We start from the raw sequence: 27,053 nt of genomic DNA on the forward strand, positions 1-27,053 counted from the left end.
GGACCAAAGTCAATACATCCTGGATCATTTTGTACATAAACTGTCTTGCCGTACTTCTTTCCACCTCATGTCTTAAAGGTGACTGATTCTATTTATACGACCCTTGTTTACAAATTGTTTTGCAATTTAAGCCCCTGAAGCCAACGATGGCAACTAGGCAGAACAAAAATCTAAATACCTGTTGATTTAGGTGCAATAAGAATGTATTATATGTAGATTTACCATTAATTCCTGGAGAAGTTGCTCAACAGTGTGAGAAGAATCATCTGGTTTAACCCTCCGATTGTCCTTGGGGTCAATTTGACCCCATTCAATGTTTATCATTCAAAAAAATAATAGTTCACTTTTTTTTGCTTCATATTTCATGACTTTTCCTAATTTGATGGGTACAATTGATTAAAGCATAACATTATCATGATGATGATGATATTTTTTCAATGTGCTGGACACATATTACACACATTGGTGTTCCTCTGGGGTCAATTTGACCCCAAATAGTTTTAGCTGTGTAAAACTAAACCGGTGTCACGGACTGAGTTGACCTCGTACTGAGATCGATTATGTACATGCGCACTACCGGAAAATTAATTTTTGCTAAAAAAAAAAAAAAAAAATTCAGATTTGTTTGTTTCTGTTTTCAAAGTGAATGGACAAGTGTTTTATTTGTCTATTGGATTAGGTTAGGGTTAGGTTACAATCTCAGTACAGAGGTAAACTCAGTCTGTGACACTGGTTTCCAAACATTTAAACTGATGACTTTGGCCCTATAATCTATATCAAGGATGTTAAACATGCAGTGTGTGGTCCAAAACTGGCCCGCCAGAGGGTCCACCCACCGGGGGAATTTGCCAGATATGAGAAAGTAATGAAATGAACTGCAATGTCTTCATTTAACCATTTAACCACTGTTTTCGTCAGGGCAAAGGTATATCACAAAGTTTTTGTTGTTGTTAATAAGACTCACTTGTTAACATATTTGTAATGTGCATGTGTAAATAAACTGAGGCTTAATATTGTTGAAATGCCAGTTATGTATTAAAAGTTTTGTATTTTCAATCATGTGGTTCAAAAGGATGGATTAAAAATGTCATGTCACTATTTTCATTCAATATATCAATAGTTCCATTTATTTAAACCACTTTTTTTTTTCAGGAAATTTGATCTCCTGACATGTTTCTACTGCCAACTGTCACTCTTCCTCAGCGGCATCTAGTGATTGCTTTGATGCATTTTAAGGTTTAATTTTTTCAAACAACTTTTTTTTTTTAGGTAATTTGATCTCCTGACACATTTCAAAAAAGAAGACAAAATTAACTTGCTGGAATTATCAGTTATATAGTTCGTTGCACACACACACACAAAAAAAACAGCTCCATTGAGTTACAACAGATCATTTTTTTTGGATCTGGCTCATAAAATCAGGTCGCCCTGAGGTATGAGGTTGACACCCCTGGGGCCACAAACATGATTGTATCTGATCCGAGGGCCGCCTGATCAATATTCATGTTGGCATTTAGAATAATGACCAATCGGAGCATTAATACACTGGGGAAAAAGGGTTTTGTCTTTGTGATTTTTATATTTTGTTAGTTTTTAGTCCTTTTCTGTGTTTTTAAAGTCATTTAGATTTGTTTTTGGGGCAATTTTGTGTATTTTTGTTATTTTTTTGTGTGTTTTTGGTATAATTCTGTGTATTTTTCTGTCATTTTCTGCATTTTTGTTGTTGATTTGTGCGTTTTTGGGGTCATTTCTGTATTTTTGTTGGTGTATTCTGTAATTACGTGTAATTTTGTTCACAGTTTGTGTGTCTTTGGAGCTATTCTGTAAAGCGTTGTGGTTTTGTGTGTTTTTGTAGAACCGTAATTGATTTTGTTTGTCAGTAGGATGAGTTTCGGCAGGTGACGTCAACTGCCGGGCAAAATCGAACTTGTTTTGAGGTGACTTTGGACAAAATGTGGAATAACAAGGGAGGGAGGAAATAACTTTTTCAACTTTGGCCTTCTGAATGAGGCTAAAGGGATGTATATCACTGTAACAAAACCATTAGAAAGTGAATTTTTCATCATACCTCTCCTTTAATTTGTCGTTGTGTCTGTCTTTGTTGTCATTTTATGTTTTATGAGTGAGTTTCTTTTTTTTTTTGGAATTTTTTGTATGTTTCTGTGTACTTTGTGTGTTATGTTGAGCTTCATATTCCTTCCAACTTCTTGATTTACAAATTTGGGGGATTTGCTTTGGGGGCCACAAAAAAATTCGACTGAGGGCCACATGTGGCCCCGGGACCATCAGTTGCCTATGTCAGACATACATCATTATACAGCAAAGCAGCATTTTACGCTTTATTGAGATCCTGGACTGTAATAGAAAGATGGTATTTTGTTTGTTCACTTTTTTGACTTGTTGAGGATTTTTTTAATAGAGAGCAACACACAATATAAAATATTACAATATTTTTTTAAATTAAATTGTTCAAGTTTTTTTTCTTTTCTTTATATATCAGTAAATGTGGCTGCCTCCTTTCTGTCCCAAAAAGACCAAACTTGCCCAGGGCCCTAAAACAGCTAGAAACGTCCCTGCATTCCCTGAATTGTGCACAGCTTATAATAATTGCACTAATTGACTGATTACTATTACTTACAGCTGCGCATTTATAACCACTTCACGCTCAGGCTCGGGGTGTTAATTCAACAAATCCATCTAAAAACACCGCATCAACCTGTTGGGTGGAGCTGCGGGAATAAATGAAGTTTGGAGAGACTCACGGTGCTGAAATTCCTGGGGCCACACAGCTCACCCTGGTACCGGCAGTAGAGCAGCATCTCCTCCAGCTGGTGTCCCAGCCGGTCCAGCAGCTGCCGCATGGACGGCTGGGACTCTCTTGGAGGAGGGAGAAAGTGGTTGAAGTCCAGAATCCGTGAAAGCGGGGACCAGGGCGGCTCGTCGGTGCCTCGCAGCGGGGTGAGCGCCTCTCTGGCAGCGGGTGACACCTGCCAGTTCCTCCCTAGAAGTCCTAACCATCTCCCAGCGCTGAAGATGTCCGTTTTCTTCATGCGCCTCGGCAGCAGCAGGTTCTGGTTACAGATGGTGACAGCTGGGAAAACGAGTCGCTTTGCGTAAACCAGGTGCGCCTTGGTGTAGACGGGCGATGAGAGCAGGTAGCGCACCCGGTTCGAGGACCAGGTGAAGAGCAGGGTCAGAGCTGCGAGGAAAGCCAGCAGCCACGCGACTCTCCGCGGGTACGAGCCGCTCAGGAAGATGTGCCTCAAGCCGTGCAACGTGGTGTGCTTCAGGAAGAGCTTCCCGGCTTCAGACAGAGAGCCCGGCTTCGGTTTCGATCCTGAAGTCTCACACCGGCACATTTTGGATGCTGCTGCTGCGCGCTTTGGACAGAGTGTGTCCAACACTTTGGACAAAGGAGGAGGAGGAGAGGAGAGCTCACAGCTCCGTCCTATACACACACTGAGCTGCTGCAGCAGCAGCTGGTGGAGGTGATGGGGAGAGATCTGAGCATGACCAGGAGGGAGTGAAGTTTATCATCAATGGTTCAGTGCGTCACTGCGGCCACAGCAGCAGGAGAGTCATTATCACTGTTTCACTGACACACAGGAGCAGAAAGTTTGAGAAAACACCTTAGTGCAACTCTTTTATTTCCCTACGATTAATAACTACTACTGGATTTAAATCCCTCACACAAACTACCAACGATACAGACACACAAGTATGGCTAGTAAACTAGAATAGGGGTTACCAACATGGGGCCTGCGGGCTATGGACCGTGTGAGGTGCCCAATCTGATTTATTTGCCAGGTTTCAAAATCACAAAGACAAATAAAAATAACAGATAAAGTCAGATCTTTAGTAGAGTTAAATGCTGCTGGACTTGATAAGTGTTTGTATTAAATTAAGGCAGTGGCTATCAGTACATAATACATTTTATCAGTTTATCCATACCAGCGCCCCTCATTGGCCTGTTTAGGTCACGTGATAGGTGCACCACGTGACTTAAAGTTCCGTCAGTTTTATTTTGACTCATATTTATTTTTAGCTACCGGTACTCTGCTAACCCTTTTATTTTAACCCTAAACCAGGAAATACCCTAAAATATCTTTTTTTTTGTATATGTATTTTTAAAGGTGGAATTTGGCGTGTTAAATATGTTAAAATGAAAAAAAATATACATGACGAAAGCGGAATACGAACCCAAGGCAGCTGAAGGAAGAATTCTTGAGTTGGGCGCTTAGACCACTCGGCCATCCTGACATGGTGAAATGAAATACCCTAAAATGTAAATTTTTTTTTGGTATATGTATTTATAAAGGTGGAATTTGGCGTGTTAAATAAAAAAAATATATATATGGCAAAAGCGGATTATGAACCCAAGGCAGCGGAAGGAAGAATTCTTGAGTCAGGCGCTTGGACCACTCGGCTATCCTGACACAGTGAAATGACACAGGCACATTATGCTTATGTGGAAAAGATCCAGAAAACATACATTTCCGTATCAATAGACACTTTATTTATTTTAACCCTAAGCCTAACCTAATGTTTTTTTTTTTTCTTTTCGTATATGTATTTTTAAAGGTAGAATTTGGCGTGTTAAATATGTTAAAAAGGAAAAAATATATATGTCAAAAGTGGGATTCGAACCCACGGCAGCGGAATAAAGAATCCTTGACAGCTTAGACCACTCGGCCACCCTGACACAGTGATAACACAGGCACATTACGCTTATGTAGAAAAGGTCTGGCAATGCCATCTTTCGTACTTATAGACTGCCGGTATATAGATGCGTATTATGTACTAGGAGACACTCTTAAATTAACCATCGTTAAATGTTTACTCTTTCACTAAACCAATGTGTTCAATTGTTTCAAATATCTTGTTAAAGATGTTGCTTATTTGGCGTTTGGATTGTGGTAACAATGTTGTTTTAAATAAACAAAGAGGATTTGTATAAAATATTACAAAGTTGTTGAATTGTACAAACAAGTTGCATGTTTTACGATTGGTTAAAACATTGTTATTGGGTTTTGAAATGGAAACATGATGAGCCCTTATGAAATGTATTGAAAATATTGCATACATTTAGAAAAATAAAGCGTTGGATGTTAAATTAAAAAATTTCTTGGTGTTCCGTCATTATCTTTCCCTCTAATTAAAGTCAAATCTTAAAATCTTAGTAGAAATGTAAATCAAAGTGATAGTTCTTCAGATTACTCCGTATTTTTGATGTAGCTCGTAATTTCAGTAATTTTGGTGACCCCTGAACTAGAGTAACAGGTGAAAGGGATAAAACCTGGTAACACTTTACTTGACGTTTTATATATAAGGCTGACATTACGCTGTCATTATCATGACATGACACCTGTCATTAGCATGAATAAGGTGTCATTCATTACCCTAAGCTCTAACCCCACTAGATCCCTCCAACCAACCCAGAAATGCCAACATAGCTCCAAAGGTGTCAGAATTTAGCGAACGACACCTAATGACAGCCTTCATGACACCTTATTCGTGCCAATGACAGCGTAATGTCAACCTTATAACATTTTAAGTGTGACCAAAAACTTACATTTTCCCTATTTGTAAAATTTGTGAATTTTTCAATATTTAACATATAACGTTGACCTGACAACAACAAACCCAGCCTCCTGTCATCAATGCATAAACTCTAGATTCACAGTGTTTCTCAAACTCTTTTGGCTCAAGCACCCCCTTTCTCTTATTTCTGAATCAAAGTCCCCCCTTTATCCGACAACAATATTTTGCTTAGAATTCTATCAAAAAATGATATAGAGCATAACGATGGAATGAATGTGTGACAAACACACTTTTTAAAGAATCCCATCATAAATAAATGGAATGAAACGGTATAATTTAGTGCCTCCGGAATAGATTTATTTCGATATTCTTCATTTCCGGTCATCTCATGCCTGGTCTGATCCAGACTGACCCTTGTATTTTCAGTGCATGTTCTAATTAAGATAATTTCTATCATTATTATGATTATCATTTTTAACTAAAAATAATTTATAAATCCCCAGAATTATAATAGTATTTGTTAATTTTCCTTTCTCTCTCTCTCTCTCAAGTACCCCCTGTAGTGCCATCGTGTACCCCCATTCGAGAAACACTGCTCCAGAGAACAGGAGAATCAAACTCCTTTTAGTTCAGGGGTTGAATGGGAGCAGTTCATCTAAAGTGGGCCACAGATTTTAGGTGGGAAAAAACAGTAGTCCAGACTGGAGGAGACAAAGGCGTGGACGAGCTTCTCTGCAGCAATATAGGAATTTGGTAGGAAATTACAAGATTTCAGAAAAAGTGTCAGGTCTTTCCACAGTTTGCTATAAAATATGACTGTGAATATTTGTGATTCTAGAATGGTTGAGAAATCAAAAACTTACCTATTTGGTATTTTGCACATGTATTATTATTTTCTTTGTTGTTTTTACTTTCTCCAGGCCAAATTGGATGATCTAGGGCCACATTTGGCTCACGGGCCTTGAGTTTGACACAAGTGCACAAATGTAAAAAGGGTATAACTCTAGAACTATAACTCTGCATTAGAGAACACATTCACAGTTCTAAAGCAAAAAAAATGCTCCGGTAAAAATGGACCATTTGGTCAAGAAGATAAAAATAGTCATTTGAGGTAGAATCCTGGGACAGTTGATCACGATATCTGCTTTCATCATATTCAATACCAATTAGCCATTATCTCTGTTTGACGTAATTGGTCTATCTGCACCGCGGCAGTAAAGATGACATATTACTGATATCAGTGATGTGCTCTGAGGATAATGCAGGGAAGTGTGAGAGGATTTCTTAAAACCTATCACACTTCATCTCATACGCGTTGGGCCAGATTACAGCAAGTTAGGGTTAATTTGAAAGCTCCACTAGTTAATAGACTGACAACCACTTTACGCTTACATTTCTGTTACCATGGTAACAATAACCAATTATAATTTAAAACTACGAGACCATCACTTTTATACCTACAGAAAGCAATCTTCTTTCATTACTGCCCTGTTAACTAATGACCCAGTATGCGTTGATCCTGTGTGCATCTTCCAGAACAGAAATTATTCACAATCATAAATCACATTATTTTTTTCTTTTTTCAACCGAAGCAGACGACTGGCATTATTCTAACCGGCAAGGTAATAAAGTAAAGAAAATGCCGTCTAATTGATGTTGAGGAGTCTAAATGTTCCTTTATATACAGTAGATAACCATCACTAAATAGTCCCTGAACACTTTTTCACTAGTATACGCTCATGCTGAGGGAGTTCACCTCAGACGGGCAAAATATATATTTAGGATATAAATGAGTTGTTTGGAAAACATAAGAGTTAATATTTTAATACATTATAGTGTTGGTAACTATTTAGTTAAAAACTGTACAGGATTCTCAAATGTAATCACGACTTGCATACGCAACCATAATAGATGCATTAATGACATTCATGGGCAGCACTAAATTTGAGGTGCCCACTTTTATTATACAATAAAAAGTCAATTTTAACATTATGTATTGGTAGAGGAAGGAGGTTTTTATGGTTTTTTTACTTACCTATGCTGCATTCATTTTTACCATGCAATATTAAATTGATGGTGTTGCAATCTGATATTGATATTGGACATTGGTTTAATATCAGCAAAAAAAAATTGTATCGAATTATACTGGCTTGCATCTAAAATCTCTGATATATATTGTTTTTATTGGATTTATTGAGGTCATTTTTAGGGTTTTCTAATTGACTTTTTTTTTTTAACTCATGTTATTCAATATTCTTATGTTTAAGGTTAAAATACCTGTTGCCGACTATTGTTCTTTTTTTAAGTAATATCACTTGATCAAGCCTTTTCTAACATTGCACTCTACAAAGTTAGTAATAAAAGGATATATGATCATATCAGATTAATGGCGGTATCAGCCAATACCCAAGACTGCAACATCGGCATCGTTTCGGAAGTAAAAAGGAAAATAAACCAATCCCAAATAGTGACAAATGGCTAAGAGGGTGATGTGTTGACTTTATAAGAAAAGGGGTGGCTTTGCACCTCCTTTGTAAGAGGATAGAAATAATGATGTCACATGCTCAAGTAAACTAATCTCATAAATCTTATAATGCTTTTTTGTTAGCCCTAACTCAAGCTATAGTTCACACAATTTTGAACCATTGTTCAGCTAACGATTCTACTGATGACATAAAAACGGCTCTGTTTGCACTTTATTGCCTCAAGCGCATTAATCAACTGGAGCTCGAAAAATTGTTTGAAAATAGTCTGAGTAACAACTACCGTGAGAACAATGGCTATAGTTTGCACACAATCAGAGGCAACATCTCATTATTTGGCTCCACACAAAGTAAAAGCCATATTGATCTTTTTACTCTTGGGGACAGTATCTAGAATAATATTATCTGAAATATTTTTACAGCATCGCTAGACGCACCTAAAAGCTAAACCTGGATTGGTTTTTTTTCATTACTCTGGGTGAGCCGTTTTGTAGAGTGCCTCATCCAGACGTTCAGGGCAGCCTTCACTGGAACACTAACAGTAAGATTTGTGAAAAGCATCGCAGTCTCTCTCAGGACTTTGGTTAAGTGCTTATTCATGCTTGGTGGGTCATCATTCTGCCATGTTCCGATCCAAAGTAAAAGCAGAGCGTGACGGTGCCCTGATTTAAACTTTCTACTCTGAGTGTAAGGCCTATTGCAGGGCTGAGGACAAAGAGATGAGAGAGAAAATGGTGTAAATGGCAGATTAGAAGATATTGTGAAGAAGTAGAAAACCAAACTGTTTCCTAATGTCACCGTGCTCCTATAGTGTCAATCTGAGACACAGAAGAGATCTGGAAAGAACATTTACTGAAGGTAGAAAAAGAGGATGTAAAATTTATTAAAAAAGGCAACAATTAAAACTGCTTGAGACTATTTTTTTTAATCATATAATGCCATAGTACAGTATATAAGCCATGTCAATAAATCGCATGGAAAAAAGATGTGTAAGGTTAAAAAAGCCACTCAGAAGTTTGTTTTCATCTCCACTGAAAACAGTCAATTTGTTCCAATTGTCAGAAAAGTTTTGCTTATTGCATTGTGGGATGTGGAGTCCTGTAGCCGGATGCATAGAAGTGTTTTTACTTAATTCTTACAGTGATTACTTGTGTTTCTTTGCCAGACAAGGAGTACAGGGATTGGCTTAACTCCATTTTTCTTTCAGTTTTCCATATTCAATACCTTCAATTTCGGGCAGATTCAGAACTTTCGGTGTAAGCCCCAAATTTACATCCTCCATTGTTTTGTCGCAACTTTCAGTTTGTAAATACCAGAAACACCAGAAATGTGTTGGGAATCACTTTTGCACAGTTTTGGGCAAACACAAGAAATCACAGTGAGAGTGAATCAAGTCCAAACACATCCCACAATGCAATGTGAAAAACTTTTCCAACATTGTCAACAAACCGTGTGAATAAAGATGAAAACAAATTTTTGAGCGGCAATTTCAATCTTTCACATCTTTTTTCCGCACGTTGATCTGTGTCTATGGTTCTTTATGGGGGCGGGAGTATTAACCTAAACACTGCATTAAAGCAACAGAAGAAGAAGACTATGGCGTTACTTGGCCACCAGTTTTAAAAGCCACGATATGTGTTTTACACGCAATGTGCTGTTTTTACACACTTGATTTCAGTTTCTGCTTTAAGCGCTCTTGCGTTATGAAGGAAGCCAAGTGGGTTAATACTCCCACCCCGCAAAGAACCATAGACACAGATCAACGTCCAGGTCATTGAGCTCTCCCTCAAAAACTAATTAGTCAATGAGGTGCACTCCTAATAAACTCCACCCACATGAGACGCTTGTGTCAGAATCGCAAGCAAAATTCAGAGCACAACGAAAGAGAAAGAAACAAGCTGCGAATATGAGGAGCTTGATTTGTTTACGGCCCAGGAGACAACAAACGTTGAGATGAGGTGACCCCTTGCCTGCTATCTCATCCTCTGGGTTCATACAGGAGACAACCATTCTCATTCATAAATTTCCCTGCCATTGCTGTTACTGCTGCACATTTCACATCATGTCCCTTCAGAGGACAATCACCTCTCAGCTGAGGACATTACTCATGCCTTAAGGAGTAAGGCTGTCATGGGGAACCACTGCTCTACTGCACTCATACAATGGCTTCTCTGTGAAACACCATCTTTACGTACAGAGCACATGGCATTCGAGATATGCTCAATTGATCCCAGTGAAGGAAGAACAAAGAGAAGGAAATATCGAGACGAACAATGGAGGAGATTTTCTTCTGGTTTCTTCAGTTCCAAGAGAAAAATGAGCGATTTTCTGAAAGTGATTATGAATGATCTGTGACTCATATTTGATGATTTGGCAGACGGCACATAGGAATTCACAAGATGGATTCTGACACTTGTTGGCATTTAGGAGCATTTGTTCAACCTCGTTTCCCTAGTCAGCTCATCAAGGAAGAGACGTGTTGGAAGAGTTGCTTCGCGCAATAAGCTAATCCGTCTGGGGGAAGAGATAATGATGTACTTGACAGAGAGAGACAATCCCATGGCAAGTGTAAAAACAAGCGAATAACTAATGCATGCTGCTCCAAAGGCACAGCGAGAAAGTTTTACTAATAAACTCATTAGGAAAGCAACATGAACCCTTGTTAGGCGAACTTGCAGACATATTTTGTCTATTAATACTCTTAGCTTGAGGAGTTATACATATGCAGTGTGACTGATTGGCTTAAGATATAAGGAACAAGTGGGATTTGAAAACCATTCCACAGATTTAATTAACGATGAAACTAAGAGAACAGGAGTCGGGCTAATTTAAAATGCAGTTTCTTTGATTAGTGTTCGTCAATAACTGCAAGCTTTAGCTAAATGAATATTGACTTTTAATAGCTACGTGCACTCCCAAGATACAACAATATGTGCAGATTAGATTTCTTCAAATAACAATGACAGAAGTCTTCACGAATCCCGTTGTAGGCAACACGTGCAGGGCGTCACTAATTAAAAACATAATTGTAGTAGCAAACTGATGATCGTAACTTACACCCCCACAACAACCAACTGCTTACAGTATGACTATACATCTATTTCCAATCCACTGGCTCCTTTTCAGGTAGATATCTGGTAATGCGCTATTGTTGTTTTTTTAAACCACTCCTATAACTGATACATTTGATTGATTACCAATTAAATCAGTGGTTCTACATTTTTTTCTGTTGCGCTCCACTTTGAATAATGAAAAATGTTCAGGTCCCTCCCCAAAATTAAAAAAAAAAAAAAGAGAAATGGGTGAAAAATTTAAACTTTCTTGAAGAAGGAAACATTGTGACTATTCTTCAAAAACCATGAAAATAACATTAAATGTGCAATCACACATGGAAGTAAAATGAATAAGTAATAATAAAGTTCTATGAGTACAAATATTTTATTTTTATTTTTTGTGCGCAATGTTCAGCATGGCCGTCCTCGTACTCGTATGGAATAGCTGCAATTTATGACAATTGCTGGAAGTTTACAAAAACATAGCTTGTTTGAAAAGTTTGGGTAGCGGCTGGTTTACATTGATTCCTGCATTCATTTTCAGGTCAAAGACAAGTTTTCCCATTTCTCTGAATCTTTGTGCTCCAAATATAGGAGATGGCAAATGCGCCGTCTTGCTCAAAAACTGTGAAGGAACTCCTTGAAAGTGATTCATCAGCTTGACTTGTAGGTTGACATTTTCTCCACCAAATTGTGAAACTTTACATTTTCAGGTGGCAAGTAATCCATCTGATAACTTCCATTCATCCATAACTATATTAATTTTACCACTGTGATCTTATCATAGTGCAGGAGCTTTCTGGTAGTTAGACAACGGTCTACTTTGGCCAGTGCTTGAACATCTCCGATGCCCCTTATGCATAATGTACAGAACATCCATTAACACACTAAATATTTGAAAAGCTATTTTATGGACAAATCTTGGACTTTTGATCCATCAGCAACACTTCATAATCAAAAAAACGAGTGTAATTATAGCAACCATTTCTGTCCAAAAGCATTAATATCCCATGTCAACTAATGTCATGAATCACCAAAGCAGAAAATAGAGCATCACTGAGTGTTAGCGTCTTGTGTTGGTGGACGCCATTGGTGGCTGAGTAATCAGTACATGGCTGTATAGTGGCTTGATTTTGATTTGAGAGTTTCAGTATCAATCAGCAGGGCCAGAGAAACCCATAATGCTTAAAAGCAAACTGAAAATGAGAGCAGTCAGACGAATTCAATAGCTGCCACTTGATGGGGCATTTTGTCTGTTGTGCAACTAAAACAGAAGGGGATCACCCACTTTTGGCAATGCAACGTGAGGTTTGTAAACAGCAGAAGGCGGCAATGTTCGGACTGATACAAGTGATGATTGTTATGGCAGCTTTCATTAAGGTTTTCAACAAATCTGGAGTCTCCGAGCATGTTAGACTTTCAGTTATTCACACTCACACAGGAAATAATTAGGTTAGCCTACTCCAGAAGTAATACTGTTACTTGATGGAAGTTGTACTCAAGTACAAGTAAGTCATACATAAAATACTGAAGTACAAGTAAAAAGTAGCTCAAATGAATAGTACCCAACTAAAAGTTACTTGTTACTTTCACTTCCACGGTTCCCTTGCATTCAGTCAACATGTCACGTATAAACTTAAAAAGGAAGAAACCAAATCTTGCACAATTGGAACTTTGATTTATTTTCCACAAAGGCATCTGTATAAAATAAAAGGTTTGTCAAAAATAACAATTATGTTTCAAATAAAAAAAAACCAATGAATTCAGTTTTAAATAAAAACAGTTCTCAAGCTTAAGTATAGCTACAGAAAATAACCAGCATTCAATGCTGTCTTGGCGACGTACATTACGTGTAATCTGATTGGTCGGCTATGATGTGATGCATTTGATTGTTGTCTGGACTTTTTATTTTTTGTAGTTTCACAATGTCTTTTTGTCATTTTAAAAGAAAAAATAATTATATACTCAGTAATGGTTGGGTTTAGAAATGTAACAAATTACTTTATTTTAAAATGTACTTAAGTACAAGTAAAATGACTGATTTAGAAATATACTTAAAAAAGTACAAGTACCCATAAAAGCAACTCAATTACAGTAATGTGAGTACTTGAACTCTGGTTATAAGTGATACATCCATCCAATAGATAGCATGACTAAGTATTACATAAATAGATAAAAATGAATATAAATACATATGTTTTGTATAGGAAAGCTTGTATAAGTTACATGTATTCCTTCTGTTCTATGCAGGCTGACACTGTGATACAGCCTGGTTTAAAGAAGCATCTCAGTCATTCAATACTGTATCTAACAGTATCTAACATATTCTGGCTGAATAAAAAAGATACAAACGGATACAAAGGATGGGTGGATGATCTATCCATTCATCCATCCTCTTTTTAAAAAAAATATTTGTATTGCTCTTTGTGCTCATGTCAAGCAGAAATATTCACAATGCATGTCACATGGTCTTTTTCATTCAAGTTCCCTACATCCTGCCCACCACCCCTCCAATCCCAGACGAAACACGGAAAACAAGCTTAATAAATAAATATAGCACAACAACAGCAACATTATAAGTGTAGACAGATGCATTAAAAAAAAACAAAAAACAAATCCATCCATCCTCAGTGATGTATAGTACCAGTTGTATCCTATTGAATGATTCAGTAAAACTTTGAAAAATCATGCACTCGGGCTTTGGCTGCTTTGTTTAATAGTCTAGTGAGAGACACCAATAACAACACACTGAAGCTAATGCTAAATCATTCTTTATTTCTCCTGCAAGTTGTTGTTCATCCTCTCTAATTAGGAGAAAATTAAATGTCCTTCATTAGGACAGTGCGGAACAGTGATATATTAAGCTGCTTAATCATCTCACAAAAAATTAGTTAAAATTCTGAGCACACTAACGTTGAACCTGAATTGCGGCAAACATTATAATAGTGACAGTGTGATGTAGAAACTTGGTAGAAAGTTTTTTTTTTTTCTAATATCATCAATGCATTTCGTAAAAGGTTAATTCAGTTATAATGTGTTTTTTTTAGGCTCCTGTGTCGAAGGCACCACACACGTGTCGATGAAGAGACTCAGGGAAAACTGCAAACTGACTCTGCAAACCAAGTCAATTTTACACAATCATTTTAAAGTCTTATAAACATTTCGTAGTATTTCCCCTTTATAATGTTGTTTTTGACCACTGCTTCCAAGCAAATGCAGTGAATTGGGGTGAATAATTTACCAACTCTTGACTGTCTCACCCATCAATTTATTGAATAACTATTCACTCCAATAAAGTGTTCAATTTGATCTAAGAGATCCAGTTCTTACAACAACAACAAAAAAATCCTTCCAGAAAGGCCAAGGCAAAATCTGGTTCTGGTGCTGTAGGTTGCAAAAAATGCCATATATTAAAAAATATCAATGGTTATGAAAATGGTTGGTGTGCAAATAGTGAACGAAGGTGCATTGAGCATCTGTCATAGAAGTGGAAATCAAAACTTTTAGGAACAAGTCTAAAGAGAAACTTTTTTAAACAGGCATATGTAGTGAGTTGACTTTTTGCTTCATTCACTTACAGAAGCAACATAGCAACATGCAAATGTGGAGATGACATTGGTTTCTGTCTAAGTGCTGTGGGTTTCAGAGGCACATTACAAAGGAGCAAACTGTCACCTTGTGCTCATTTTTTGATGACCATTTCAAACTATGAGACAAATATGCTACATGCAAACAAACAAGCGACCTCTATTCACAGCTGCTCCTGAAAAGCACCTTGAAACTCAGCTTCTATCTTTGTTTTCTCGTATATATATATTTTTTTTCCGCTTAATAGAATGCTCCCCATTGTTTACTCAGGCACAAACACATAGAATTGGCTGACATTCTTCACAACCTTCACATGGTTCCTCCTGTTTGATATAGTTCTCTCTTTTCTTTGTTTCAGTTTCTTGGTTGCTTCCTGCTGGGTACAAATAAAGTTGGACCATCTTGGAGAGAAGCTGCAAATAGAGAGTAACGGGTGTATAGGCACATGCAGGGAGCATCAGCTGCAGCAGCAGCAGGAAAGGAGTCCAGAGGCTTAGGGGGCCGATAAAGGAGCAGGTGGCGATTTAAAGCCACAATTCTGGCGATAACTGAGTACATGAGAATCAATACGGGAAAAAAATCACAAGAGTCAATAAAACATTCATTAAACCCCTGTGTAAACATGTCGCATAAAGTATTTACAATGAAATAAAGCTGTGGGATGGTATGGATATTAATTTCCTGCTGCGGTGCTGATGATTAATACTTCTTGTTTTTATTTCAAATCTGTATTCTACCATCGTGTGTCCTCAAAGCCTATAAAACAGACCAATTTCTGTCATATTTGCCTGTTATCTAGATTCATTTCCAAAGCTTTGGTTAAAACTGACAATCTTTTGCAATGGCCCTGACAGATTTAAAACCAACTCACATCAGTTCAGAGTCCAGACATTGCACTTGTGGGGCAGTTCAGTCAAGAATTAATACCGTTTATATTGCATCTCTTTAACAGCTCAAGCAGACCCGTTTCACACAGATTTAGAGTTCATTTAAAAAGCTGTATAAATGAGGTGTCCGTGGTGCACTGTGAAACGACCCGTCTTAAAACAAACATTCAAAGCTTTTACTTTGCCTTAAAGTGAGGAAATAAAACAAGGTTGTATTTCCAACTTTAAAGCAGACACCTAAAAACAACTGGTGGGTGGTCACAGGCTTAGCCGTATACATCTGAAAATGAAGCCTTTACTTAATGTCTCATTATATACAATACTGGACTGAAGCGTCAAGGAAGCGAGCTCATGTTTTTATCTGCAAACATCAGGGGAAGAAAGAAGACGAAACTAATTCATCTCTGTCAACTTTATGTCAGCCGGTTGAGTGAGAGCTTGAGTGAGGGAGGGAAACAGTCCTGATGAATGACTATCAGAGTACTCTATCTATGCATCCTGAATGAATGAAATAAATGGTGAGCTTTTTCAGTCAGACTTTGAGAAATGAATTGTTCTAGTAAATATTAATTCCTCCATTTGTTTTATTACTTGCGGAGGTAATTATATTGTGAGGCATTTTAGAACTTTGTGATATATGTCATTACCACATATGTTATCATCAGTTATCAATCATTTGTGGCAGTGGCCTGCTTTATATCAGACTTACATAGGACGTCAGTGGCTACAGGTGTAGCTATAACGTTTATTGTTACAAATTCTGGTTTGAAAGGATTCACATTCAAATTAAAGCTGGGGTAGGCAATTTTCTCCAGATATACTTTTAAGTTTTTTAACCAATCACGTCTCCCTGTTCGTTCTCGATCCCTCAAATGCACGAGCTCACACTGAAAGCGCGTCACCGCTGACAGAGTTAAAACTGACTTTTTGGTCACATTTCTTTAACATATATAATGGTAAAGTTTAGTGTTTACTTAATGCTGAATGAGACAACGACGTTTCTACACCATACAAGCGATGAGCTGAGCTCCTCTCCTGCAGCAGCTGTGTGCATGCATGTGAGTGAGACGGAGCACAGAGGGGAGGGGCAAGGGGGTAAAGGAGGAGCCATCAGGGAGGCTACATTCAAAATCATGCTCGCTTTCGAAAATCCCCTACCCTACCTTTAATGTATAGTGTTTCCATCAAAATCTGTCAGCATTATGACATTCTTTAACTTTTTCCTTCTTCTCAAAGTAAACCTTGAATCCATGTTGTGTCCTTGTAAATACTTGGACATGCAGAAGTCTGTTTTATATATATATGTGTACAAAAATGCATTTGAAACATTTTTAGATTATTTATATTGGAATGAAAAGGCCCCCGGTGTGAAAATAATCTGGTTGTTAAGCACAGTTTTGCATTAAAAACAATTATTAATGCTGCATCAGGGCCCTAGGTACTGCTTCCTTTAAAAGTGCAAATGGTATGACCTGCTGCATGTGCTTCTGTCAAGTAGTCTGAACTGTGGATGTGACAAAAAGCGGGAGATAGACAGCAGCAGGAAACCATGTCTTTCCTCAAGAAAGTAAAACCAGATTTGGCAAAAACATATCTTATCTTTTTATCTTATTTTTTTTTTTAATTTTTATTTTGTATTTATTTATTTTTTTCATACTATTATTATTATTATTATTATTATTATCATCTTGTTATTTGCACATTATAGTCTAACTACTGTTTATATTTATACTTATGTTTATACTTATTATCATCTCTTCTAGTTGATTGTTTATTATTGAATTGTTTTCACTATTGGAGAGAGCACAGTTGACCGAGTCAAATTCCTCGTGTGTACAACATACACTTGGCGAATAAAGATGATTCTGATTCTGATTCTGATTCTGAAAGAAAGGAGAGGGAGAGAGAAGGTGAAATGAGGGAAAGCAACTGCTTACTCAGTTCTTCAGAGGTGAGCTTTAAAACACACATCTTTTTTCGGTAATATATCATTTTCATTGAAATGAACTATGTGCACTTTTGCGCATTTAAATGCTGGAACATTCCTCTTGCACGTCAAATCTTAATTGGAAAAAAAAGGATTTTTAAAAATTGATTTTGAAGACTACATTTTGCTGCCATCAACTCTTAAATAGGTGACCAGAGTGTCCCCATGATTCTAATCATTCTATCTTTACCTTTTATTCAAAAGATGAAACCTTTTAGCCTAAGACTAAATTGTTGCAAAAGTATGTCAAACACAATATTCAATAACCACGAAAATATAGTAGAACAGATTTATAAAATACAAGCATTGGATATGGAGTCATTAGGTTATTGTGAAGAAAAAAGAAAGCTTATATAATTATGCAATAAGACGAGCTAAGTTTCTGGGCAAAAAAAAAGGGTACATAACCCATAGTAGGGGCCCAATAAGATGGACTGTACCTAGGGCCCCTGCAAACACACCAAGGGATTTATGTAATGTACAGTAAAATATGAATGATTGATTTTAAATTGGTTCTTCTATTGTCAGATGTGCTAATGTGCCCATAGATATATATATAGTGTTGGGAAATGGTCAGCATGGGAAATGAAATGGTCTGCAGTTCACATCCCACACACATTAAAGGTAAATGAAAGGCTTGTTCTGTTGTTCTTCAATCAAAACCGGTGCTTACCTTTTAAACTGATTGAAGTTCCCTTTCAAACTCACTCAAATCATTTGTGTTTCATCACGTTTCCAGCTTCTTACATATCGACTGTAAGGTAATAATGATCGCTTGCTGATACATCCCACAAACAGCTACCATGGTAATACAGTATATATCAAATAACCTCACCAGTTATTCAGAACGCTTGAGTATCTAAAGGATTATTCAATCATTCATTTTTACCAACAGCAGTTATCTGTTCAGGGCCGCAGGGGTCTGTTGTTTCCTGTCTCCACCTCTCAACAGGTGCTAGGCAGGGGTACACCCTGGACAGGGCACCAGTTCATCACAAAGCAAACAAAAAAAGGCAGAAAACCACTCATACAGGAAAACCTGAGCAGCCTACTTGAAGAAAATCTACAGAAAGCACGGGGAGAACAGGCAAACTCCACACAGAAAAGGACCCAAGAGTCCACTCTAGGGTTTGAACCAGTCTCTATTATATTATGTCATATTATAGGGTGATAAAATGTGTGCACTACTATCTATCCAGCCTCTTTTGTGTTTGGGTCTTAATGAGATGGCAAAGACATCATTGTTTTTAACATCTTATATTAAGAAATGTCTGCTATACATCATTGGCACCAATGACACTATGTAATTGACCATCTAGTAATGGATATAATTATTTTATTGGTTACTCCAAAAGCACTAATTAAGCTATAAGCACCGTAATATCAATCGTGGAAAAAAGTAATTAATCATATTATTTGAACAAACATGGATACGAGGCCGGGGTATAAGTATCAGTTCTTTGCACAGTTGTGCAATATTTGGATATGTCTCACAAAGTCTGTCACGATTCGATTTCAGTTGCCGACTTAAAGAGAATATTACTGTATCCATTTAACACAATTGGTTATATTTCAGAACAAGCAATTTTTGTTTGGACAGTACTATTGGTGAAACATTTCAAACATTTAAATTAAAATCACTAACTTTAACAAAAAAGAAGAAAAAAAATACCTGTGCTGTGTTTCACTAACATTGTTGATCAAAGGTTTGAGTTTCCATCGATTTGATTGAATTGTTGCTTGACGAGTGATGCACAAAATTTTGGTCACCAAAAATGGCCCCAAAATTGCATTTTCGGTTTTTGGTTTCGGCCAAGAATTTCCATGCTTGACCAATCGATATATGGATCCAGATCGATGGATCATTACACAGAGGAGAGAGTATTGCAAAAAGTCAACTGAATTGATACAAAATAGTTATTCACAAAACATGGACAGAAATCGTGACTCATTCACACCATCGTCATACTCATTTACCTCCATGTGTGCATCGCGATGTGTGGGAAGGAGTGATGGATGACCTTTTAGCGCATCTATTACTGTCACTAGATGACACAATGATGAACTTGTGTACTTGCAAAACTCCCATAGCTGCCTTAAGCCCCAAATACAGATTAGATTGAAAGAAAATGGGAAATTTGCAAATGTGTGCAAAGGCAGTCAAATGTCTAATGAGTCACTGCTGAAGTTATTTTTTGTTTTTCTCTCCTTCTAATAACTCCTTGTTCGAAGCTGCTGATCGTCCGTGAGTTTATATCCATCTGTGGACAGGTGAAAGTTTCAATCAGCAGTATTTATTTCACCTTACGCTACATCAGCAGACATTAGTGGTGCATTAAAATTGCATCAGCTGTGTTTATTAGGTTGTGGCACTGAATAATGTAATCAGTTGTTTTGGTAATATTGCTTGAAGGCAGCGAGAGGGGCCCGAGCTAAAAGACATTGACTCGTCTGAACCAGGGGATGAAACAACAACCGCTTAATCAAAAGAGCCTCGACTGTCGTTGGATCACAGCCCTTTGTTTGCAACTTTTAACTCATCTTCATCCAACGCAATTTGAAACACAACTTGTTCACAGAGAGTCAAAGTGAATGAACCAATAGCAGCTCACAGCTGGAGTTACAGAGGAACAATTAAAGGGTTAAAGCTGGGAAGCCCCAGTTAGATTTTACTCTCTAATTATGAGTTTAATATGGCTGTGAGTACAAAATGAACCCTGACAGTATAAGAGTGTAGCCTGACCCTTCTAGGATCATACAAAATACTTCCCAACATGCTGAAATGCACTCATGGGTTTATTAAAAGTAATGAACTGTGACCGTCTTAAACCGTAGGCTGCTAGCAGTAGGTGCATCAAAATAAATGTCTAAAGAAAACACTGCACACATACAGAACATGATATTCACATGGGCGGAGATTGAGATTGTTGCCAGGAGGGGCAAAATAAAAGATATAGTTAAATATATAGACCGTCTCGAGATCCGCACCAACCGCAATGTGCGTAACATGTACAATAATGCAAAAATGATAAGTAACAAAATTGATTAATGTTGACAAAAAAAAAAAAAAAATGTGCGTTGAGGTGTCGTTTAATGTTGTAAATTCATGATAAAATTGACTGCTTTCTGCCTACTTTTTTGCTGCAGTACCATATATGAACTGCTGGGAGCAGTGTTGCTTCACCATTTACTTTGTGAAGAAGAACCAACCTAAAGTCTCAAAAGTTTGGGACTAGTTTTTTTTTTTTTTTTAAAAGAACAACAGATTAATTAATATATATTTTGTACAATCAATGTGTTTTATGGCACCTAAAATATTTGTATAATATGTACATCGTATTAGGAATTGTATTTTTTTGGATTAATTTGGGAAAACATGGAAACTTTTGACCACTAGGGGCGTGCTATGCTCCCTCTGCCCCGCAAACTCTGCGTATAGATATTAGGGTCTCTGTGCTTTATTTTTTTAGTTTATTTTTGTAGTATTAAAGCAGTTTGCAATTTATGTTAGATTCACTCCCACAAACATGTCCAAAATACCAAGTTTTTCAGCTTTGATGCAACCCCAACTTAATGCGGAATTCATAGACTTAATCTTTCTACATTTTCAAAGAGTACATTTTATTTTGAAAAAGACGTGACACTTCATTCATGTTTATCTTGGATACATTGACTATTTTTTGGCAGTACTCTGTGGCAGTCATGAGCACATTTGCCTCACACTAAGAAGACATTTGCGTTATTCTGCTGGAGTAAACCTGGTGTTTGCATGTTCTCCCTTTCTACAACTCAGGAGTTCCCATAAATGAACTACATTCTCCAAAAATAATTACAAAAGAAATTTACATTCAATAGTTAAACTTCAAAAGAGAGCAATACGCAGAGCAATACGCTATACATAACATTAGATATTTGGATCATACCAACCCATTGTTCCATTGTTCATTTAGTTAAGGCCTAGGTTCCCAAAGTGGGATATAGGTCCCCCAGGGGTACATAAATTGTCATAACTTGAATAAAAATGTAAAACACTGACAACATTGGAAACTAGAATATAAATAGAGCAGTTAATGTCAATGATAAGTTCATGCTAATGCTAGGCTAATGCTAGGTTATTGCTATTGCTAATTAATGCTATTGCTAGGCTAATGATAATGCTAGGTTAAAGCTAATACTAGGTCAATATTAATGCTAGGTAATGCTATTGCTAGGTTAATGCTATTGCTAACTAATGCTAGGTTAATGTTAATGCTAGGTTAATGCTATTGCTAAGCTAATGATAATGCTAGGTTAAAGCTAATACTAGGTCAATATTAATGCTAGGTAATGCTATTGCTACATTAATGCTATTGCTAACTAATGCTAGGTTAATATTAATGCTAGGTTAATGTTATTGCTAAGCTAATGATAATGCTAGGTTAAAGCTAATACTAGGTCAATATTAATGCTAGGTAATGCTATTGCTAGGTTAATGCTATTGGTCACTAATGCTAGGTTAAAGCTAAAACTAGAATATAAATAGAGCAGTTAATGTCAATGATAACTTCATGCTAATGCTAGGCTAATGCTAGGTTATTGCTATTGCTAATTAATGCTATTGCTAGGCTAATGATAATGCTAGGTTAAAGCTAATACTAGGTCAATATTAATGCTAGGTAATGCTATTGCTACGTTAATGCTATTGCTAACTAATGCTAGGTTAATATTAATGCTAGGTTAATGCTATTGCTAAGCTAATGATAATGCTAGGTTAAAGCTAATACTAGGTCAATATTAATGCTAGGTAATGCTATTGCTAGGTTAATGCTATTGGTCACTAATGCTAGGTTAAAGCTAATACTAGGACAATATTAATGGTAGGCTAATGCAGAAGTAGGGGATTTACATGGCTTCAGGTTAATTGTCTTAAGGGGTACAGGACTGTGAAAGGTTTGGGAACCACTGAGTTGGGGTATTACAAAAATAGTTGTAAATAAGGAATTTTTAACAGAGAACTGTTGAGGTGGAACAGAGACTAATGTGTACAAACACTGCTGACTGGGATTTTCCCCTAATGATTTGGAGTGTAATTAAACAGCTCATAGTATCATAGTATTTTTAGTTTGTCTCCTCCATAACAGTGCTTTATGTTGCATATACATCACTTTGCATATGCACACACATTTTAGAAACACAACTAGTAATCTTGCTGATTTCACACTCCACAAATCAATGCAACGCACTTCCATATGGAGTCCTGCTGACGACCATGTTTTGCACTCGTGTGTGAAAAACCTGCAGAAGAAAGATGCGTCGCACTCTATTCTTGCTAAATCTGTCCTCTCAGCCATTCCACAATTTATCATCATCTCTCCCTTCTATACAATGAGTCCCATAATTAACATTTATGTGCAAATTTGACATAAACTGTTTTGCTCACGAGCCACAGTGGCTTAGGGGTTGCCAAGGTTATTAGACGTTAAAGTACTTTTCTCAGCCACAATGTTTGTCTCTTCGAAATTGAATCTTAATCAGGCAGTAATAAAATATTATTGCAAACTAGATTTACAACCCGTAAAATTGCTTTATGAACTCAAAATCAGACTACATAAAATGTTGGTCTTGATTTGACTTAAATTTCATGCTTCATCTCCTGTTTTGGCCCAATATGACAAAGATATTCAACAGAAACCTTTTATTTCTTCGTGTTGTGCAAGTTATGTCTAATTATGATACTTTTACTGAAATAATATCGAAAAAAATATTTAACATTTTGTTTGAAGGGCTTTGCAAATGTGGTGCAGTTTTAGACTAGAATTCCTACTGGCTCTTATTGTGAAAAGGAAAAAGCAGATCAAAGTGTTCAAGTACAAATTAAAAAACGACACTCAGCCCTTTTATAATTAACACATCCGGACTGGTAGTAAACTCAGTTCCTAAAGGGCTGGATTTTTTTTTTACTTGTTATGGAGCTGAGTTGTCATCACCAAGCTCTGCAGAAGGCCTGATAACAAGCCACACACTGCACTTAACAGCCAGGTTAAATTCAGAACTTGCGGCACTGCAGCCCCCAGCAAAGGATACATTAGCTTTACAGTATCAGATAAGTAGAGATGCAACAGGAACCCACTGAGAAATACAAGGGTGGACGGTTGCTCAAGGGACTAAATACAGTAAATAGTTTAATGTGCAGGAGTGCTTTAATGTAAAAACACAATGTGCAGGTAGTGCTCGTGAGAGTTTCAGTATCACATTGCTATTGGTTATTTGATATATCCTTTGAAAAAACCAAAGGCTTATTTTCATGGTTGGAATCAAGCAACATAAACTGCTGGTTGGCAGGACTATGCATACTGTAGAGCAGTAGAGCAGAGAGAGAGAGAGAGAGAGAGAGAGAGAGAGAGAGAGAGAGAAAATGAAAATTAAATGTAAATAAATAAAGTGTCTTGGTCCCACCCTAGGCGTGGTGATATAGAATGACAGAAACTATTGAATTAATTCTATTCAGGAGCCACTAAATCAGTGACCCTTGTAGGGTCACTTGGAGTTTTAATGGGTTTGCCTGAAATTTCTGAAAAGTGTAAATAGATTTTTTAATTATTATCCTCACCTTTCTCTCTCTGCTCTGTTTCAGGTGTCGTGAAGCTGATGATGGCAGTTCCTGATCAATGGTTCATGGCTCAACTATGGGACACTCTGATGTTCTATCTCTCTATCCTGTTCTGTTGGTCCTTATGTCCACTAACCCCAACCAGTAGAAGCAGATGGCTGCCACCTCTGAAGCTGGTTCTGCTGGAGATTTCTTTGTTAAAAGGGAATTCTTTCTTCCCACTGTCGCTAAATGCGTGTTCATGTAAATCTTGTTGGGTTTTTTCTTTCTTATTATGAATTTTATATTTTGATGAGTGCATTGGGATATATAACTGTTGTAATTTGTGCAATACAAATAAAGTTGAATTGAACTGAACTGAATTAAATGGAGTCACGATCCAAAAAAGGTTGGGAACCACTGCACTAAATAGTGTTCCCAAATGAGATTCTTTAAAATGTGTTATCGCTCGTTCATTCCATCATTACGCTCCATAGATGTTTTTAATTAGTGTTCTAAGCAAAATGTTGTAGTTGAGCCAAAAAAAGTTTGAGAACCACTGCAGTAGAAATGGATACAGTTTGTTTAAAGGAAGAGAGCGAACAAATATAAACAAGGCAAAACCTTTGAATTCCTTTATTTATTTATTTTACTTTTTCAATCTTGATTCAACCAGGTAAAACCTGTTGAAATCCTAATCTCATTAGCAGAGGCGATCAGGCTACCTGGTATTATAAAGCACCGCAAGCAATCCCGTGAGATCCCATTAAAGCCTTATTAGCCTAATTAGCTTCTTATAAGTGGCGCTTGGACCTGTGTGGGATGCTTAAGGCTTATTCTTACATAATTGCTTTAACTTGACGGCTCTCCTTTAGATTATAAGATGCAATTATTCTCATTCACAAAGGGAAGCAACTACTTAGCACTCCAGTGAACGATTAGCATCTGTGTTATAAAATGTTGGCATACAGGTATGAGCTTTAAATGGTGAGTGCTTTTTTTTTTTTTTTTTTTTACCAACAAATGCTGCAAAGAGAAATAAATAAAAGAAGAGTTGCTCAGGTTACTTTGCACATAATGAAACATGCATGGATTTTAGCCATTGCAAGAAAAACACATGAAAAACAATGAAAAATGCCAAACAGGTGCACCACTGCCCCCTTGTGATCAGCACTTGAATGGGTGTTAAATGGAGAAAAATGGGCAAGACTGTGAGACATGATGAATTAGATGAGCCATCGTTCTGTGGTGCACTAACTATACTGAGATTGATTGTTATGTGATGCAAATTCACAGCTGTTTGTGTTGCTTTGAAATATGAACATAAATGGCTATATCAAAAGGAAATAAGGATAAACTTGGTGACGTCACCTTATTTCTTCTTCATTGAATAAGGTGATAATTCATGAAGCAAAAAACAAAGCACTGCGGGATTCTTTGAAATGTTAACTTAGATATCTATGCGGTGCTGAGAGTGTCTGAAGAATCGCCATTTGAAATTCCAACTCTTCAGCCAGTGGGTATTTGAGCTGTAGGAGTGTTGGCATCAATATTTAATGCCCTGTGTCGTCACCTCTCAGACTGGAGGGAGCAGTTTAGCATGGAACGCCCTTTTTAAACCCAAATGCTGAAACGGCTTCTTTTACACTCTCCTGTTGCTGGGGCAAACTCACTTTCAACTTTAAACGTCATTCACGAATCCTCCTACATTACATCAATTTACGTCTTGTGCTTTCTTTTTGATCTTCAATTAATAATTTGTTCAATATTTTCATTAGTCTTTTGACATTTATATTTGTGAAGTCTGTTTATATATTAGTTTCCACTTATATCAAAGATTTATTTTGCATTTTTTTCCCCTCTTCAAAGTCTCTATTATTTGTATAGCCTTTATTATTTGTATTTATTGAAAGGGGAGGGGCTCTTGCTACAAGCCCATTGGGCTGTCATGCTATTTTTCACCCATCTCCATTTGTTCTAAGGACCCCAAAAACATATTTTCCCAAACTCGTCTGTTTTCCAGAGTTTTAGCCTCTGAAAAGTTACTTTCTGAGCAACTCTACACAAAAAGGATGATTTGCGGCCTATTTATGCATATTCACGAGTGGGCGTGTCTATAGACGGGACATTGACTTCCCCCTTCCCGCACAGTGATGTCACTCCGTAGCCGAGCTCATGCTGCTTTATAAACACGAGACAGAGGGACGGGGCGTTCACCGGTACAAACATAGACTGTAGAAAATACATACATAGCACTGCACGAAGGACGCTGAAATGCTCACCTTTGTGGGCGTGTCTGTTTACTTGTCAATCACGGAAGAGAGCTTCCTGGAGGCGCGGCTTCTGCAGCTCAGTGCTGCGTCAAATTTGTCATCAAACTGGGAACGCATCATCAAATTGGAGCGAGGTGTTTGGGCTCACCCTGCAGTAAGAAAGGAGCAAATCACCCTCTAACTAACGATTGAGGGAATCAATGGAACACTTTGGGCATGTGTTTGAAGCTCTAATAGCATTTTTATCATGTTTAAAGCACAGAAAAGTTGATTTAGCTTAATATGGGCCATTTAAATGTTTGTTTTTTTATGTGTGCTAAAAAAAATAAAAGAAAACAAAAATCACCGGGAAATAAATGCTTTGTTTTGTTTGCTGGGGTAAATGTTGAACATACTGAACTATTCTAAATTATGATTATCCTGCTTTTCTTGACCAGAGTCATGGGACACTGGAGGCCATCCCAGCTTTTCAGGGTGCAAGAAAGGCTCATCCTAGAGCTGACAGAGACCATCAATTATGAAACAAACCTCCGCCAAGCGTTCAATACGATACGACACATTTTATTGTCCCCGTAGTGAAATTTGTTTTGGACTCCAAGCTGCACAAATAAGCTTCTAACACATCCATCCATTGCAGATACCCATTTTACACAGAACCTACAGAAGTTAAGAA

The 27,053-nt window shown here is 37.2% G+C and overlaps 1 protein-coding gene across 3 annotated transcripts in view; it reads right to left on the reverse strand.

Moving 5' to 3' along the window:
• asic1b (acid-sensing (proton-gated) ion channel 1b) overlaps positions 1–27,053 on the reverse strand; it is a 201,050-nt gene that overhangs the window by 37,599 nt on the left and 136,398 nt on the right. Inside the window, exon 1 of one of the 3 annotated variants that reach the window (XM_028446064.1) lies at positions 2,763–3,503. The exons of the other annotated variants lie outside the window; for them this stretch is intronic. Within the exon in view, the coding sequence (XP_028301865.1) occupies positions 2,763–3,359 (597 nt within the window). The 5' untranslated portion in view covers positions 3,360–3,503. Of the gene's footprint in view, positions 1–2,762; positions 3,504–27,053 lie in introns of those variants that run through there. 3 annotated transcript variants of the gene reach the window in all.

This window comes from Gouania willdenowi, chromosome 5 (assembly GCF_900634775.1).
Source record: "Gouania willdenowi chromosome 5, fGouWil2.1, whole genome shotgun sequence".
NCBI classification, from domain to species: domain Eukaryota; kingdom Metazoa; phylum Chordata; class Actinopteri; order Blenniiformes; family Gobiesocidae; genus Gouania; species Gouania willdenowi.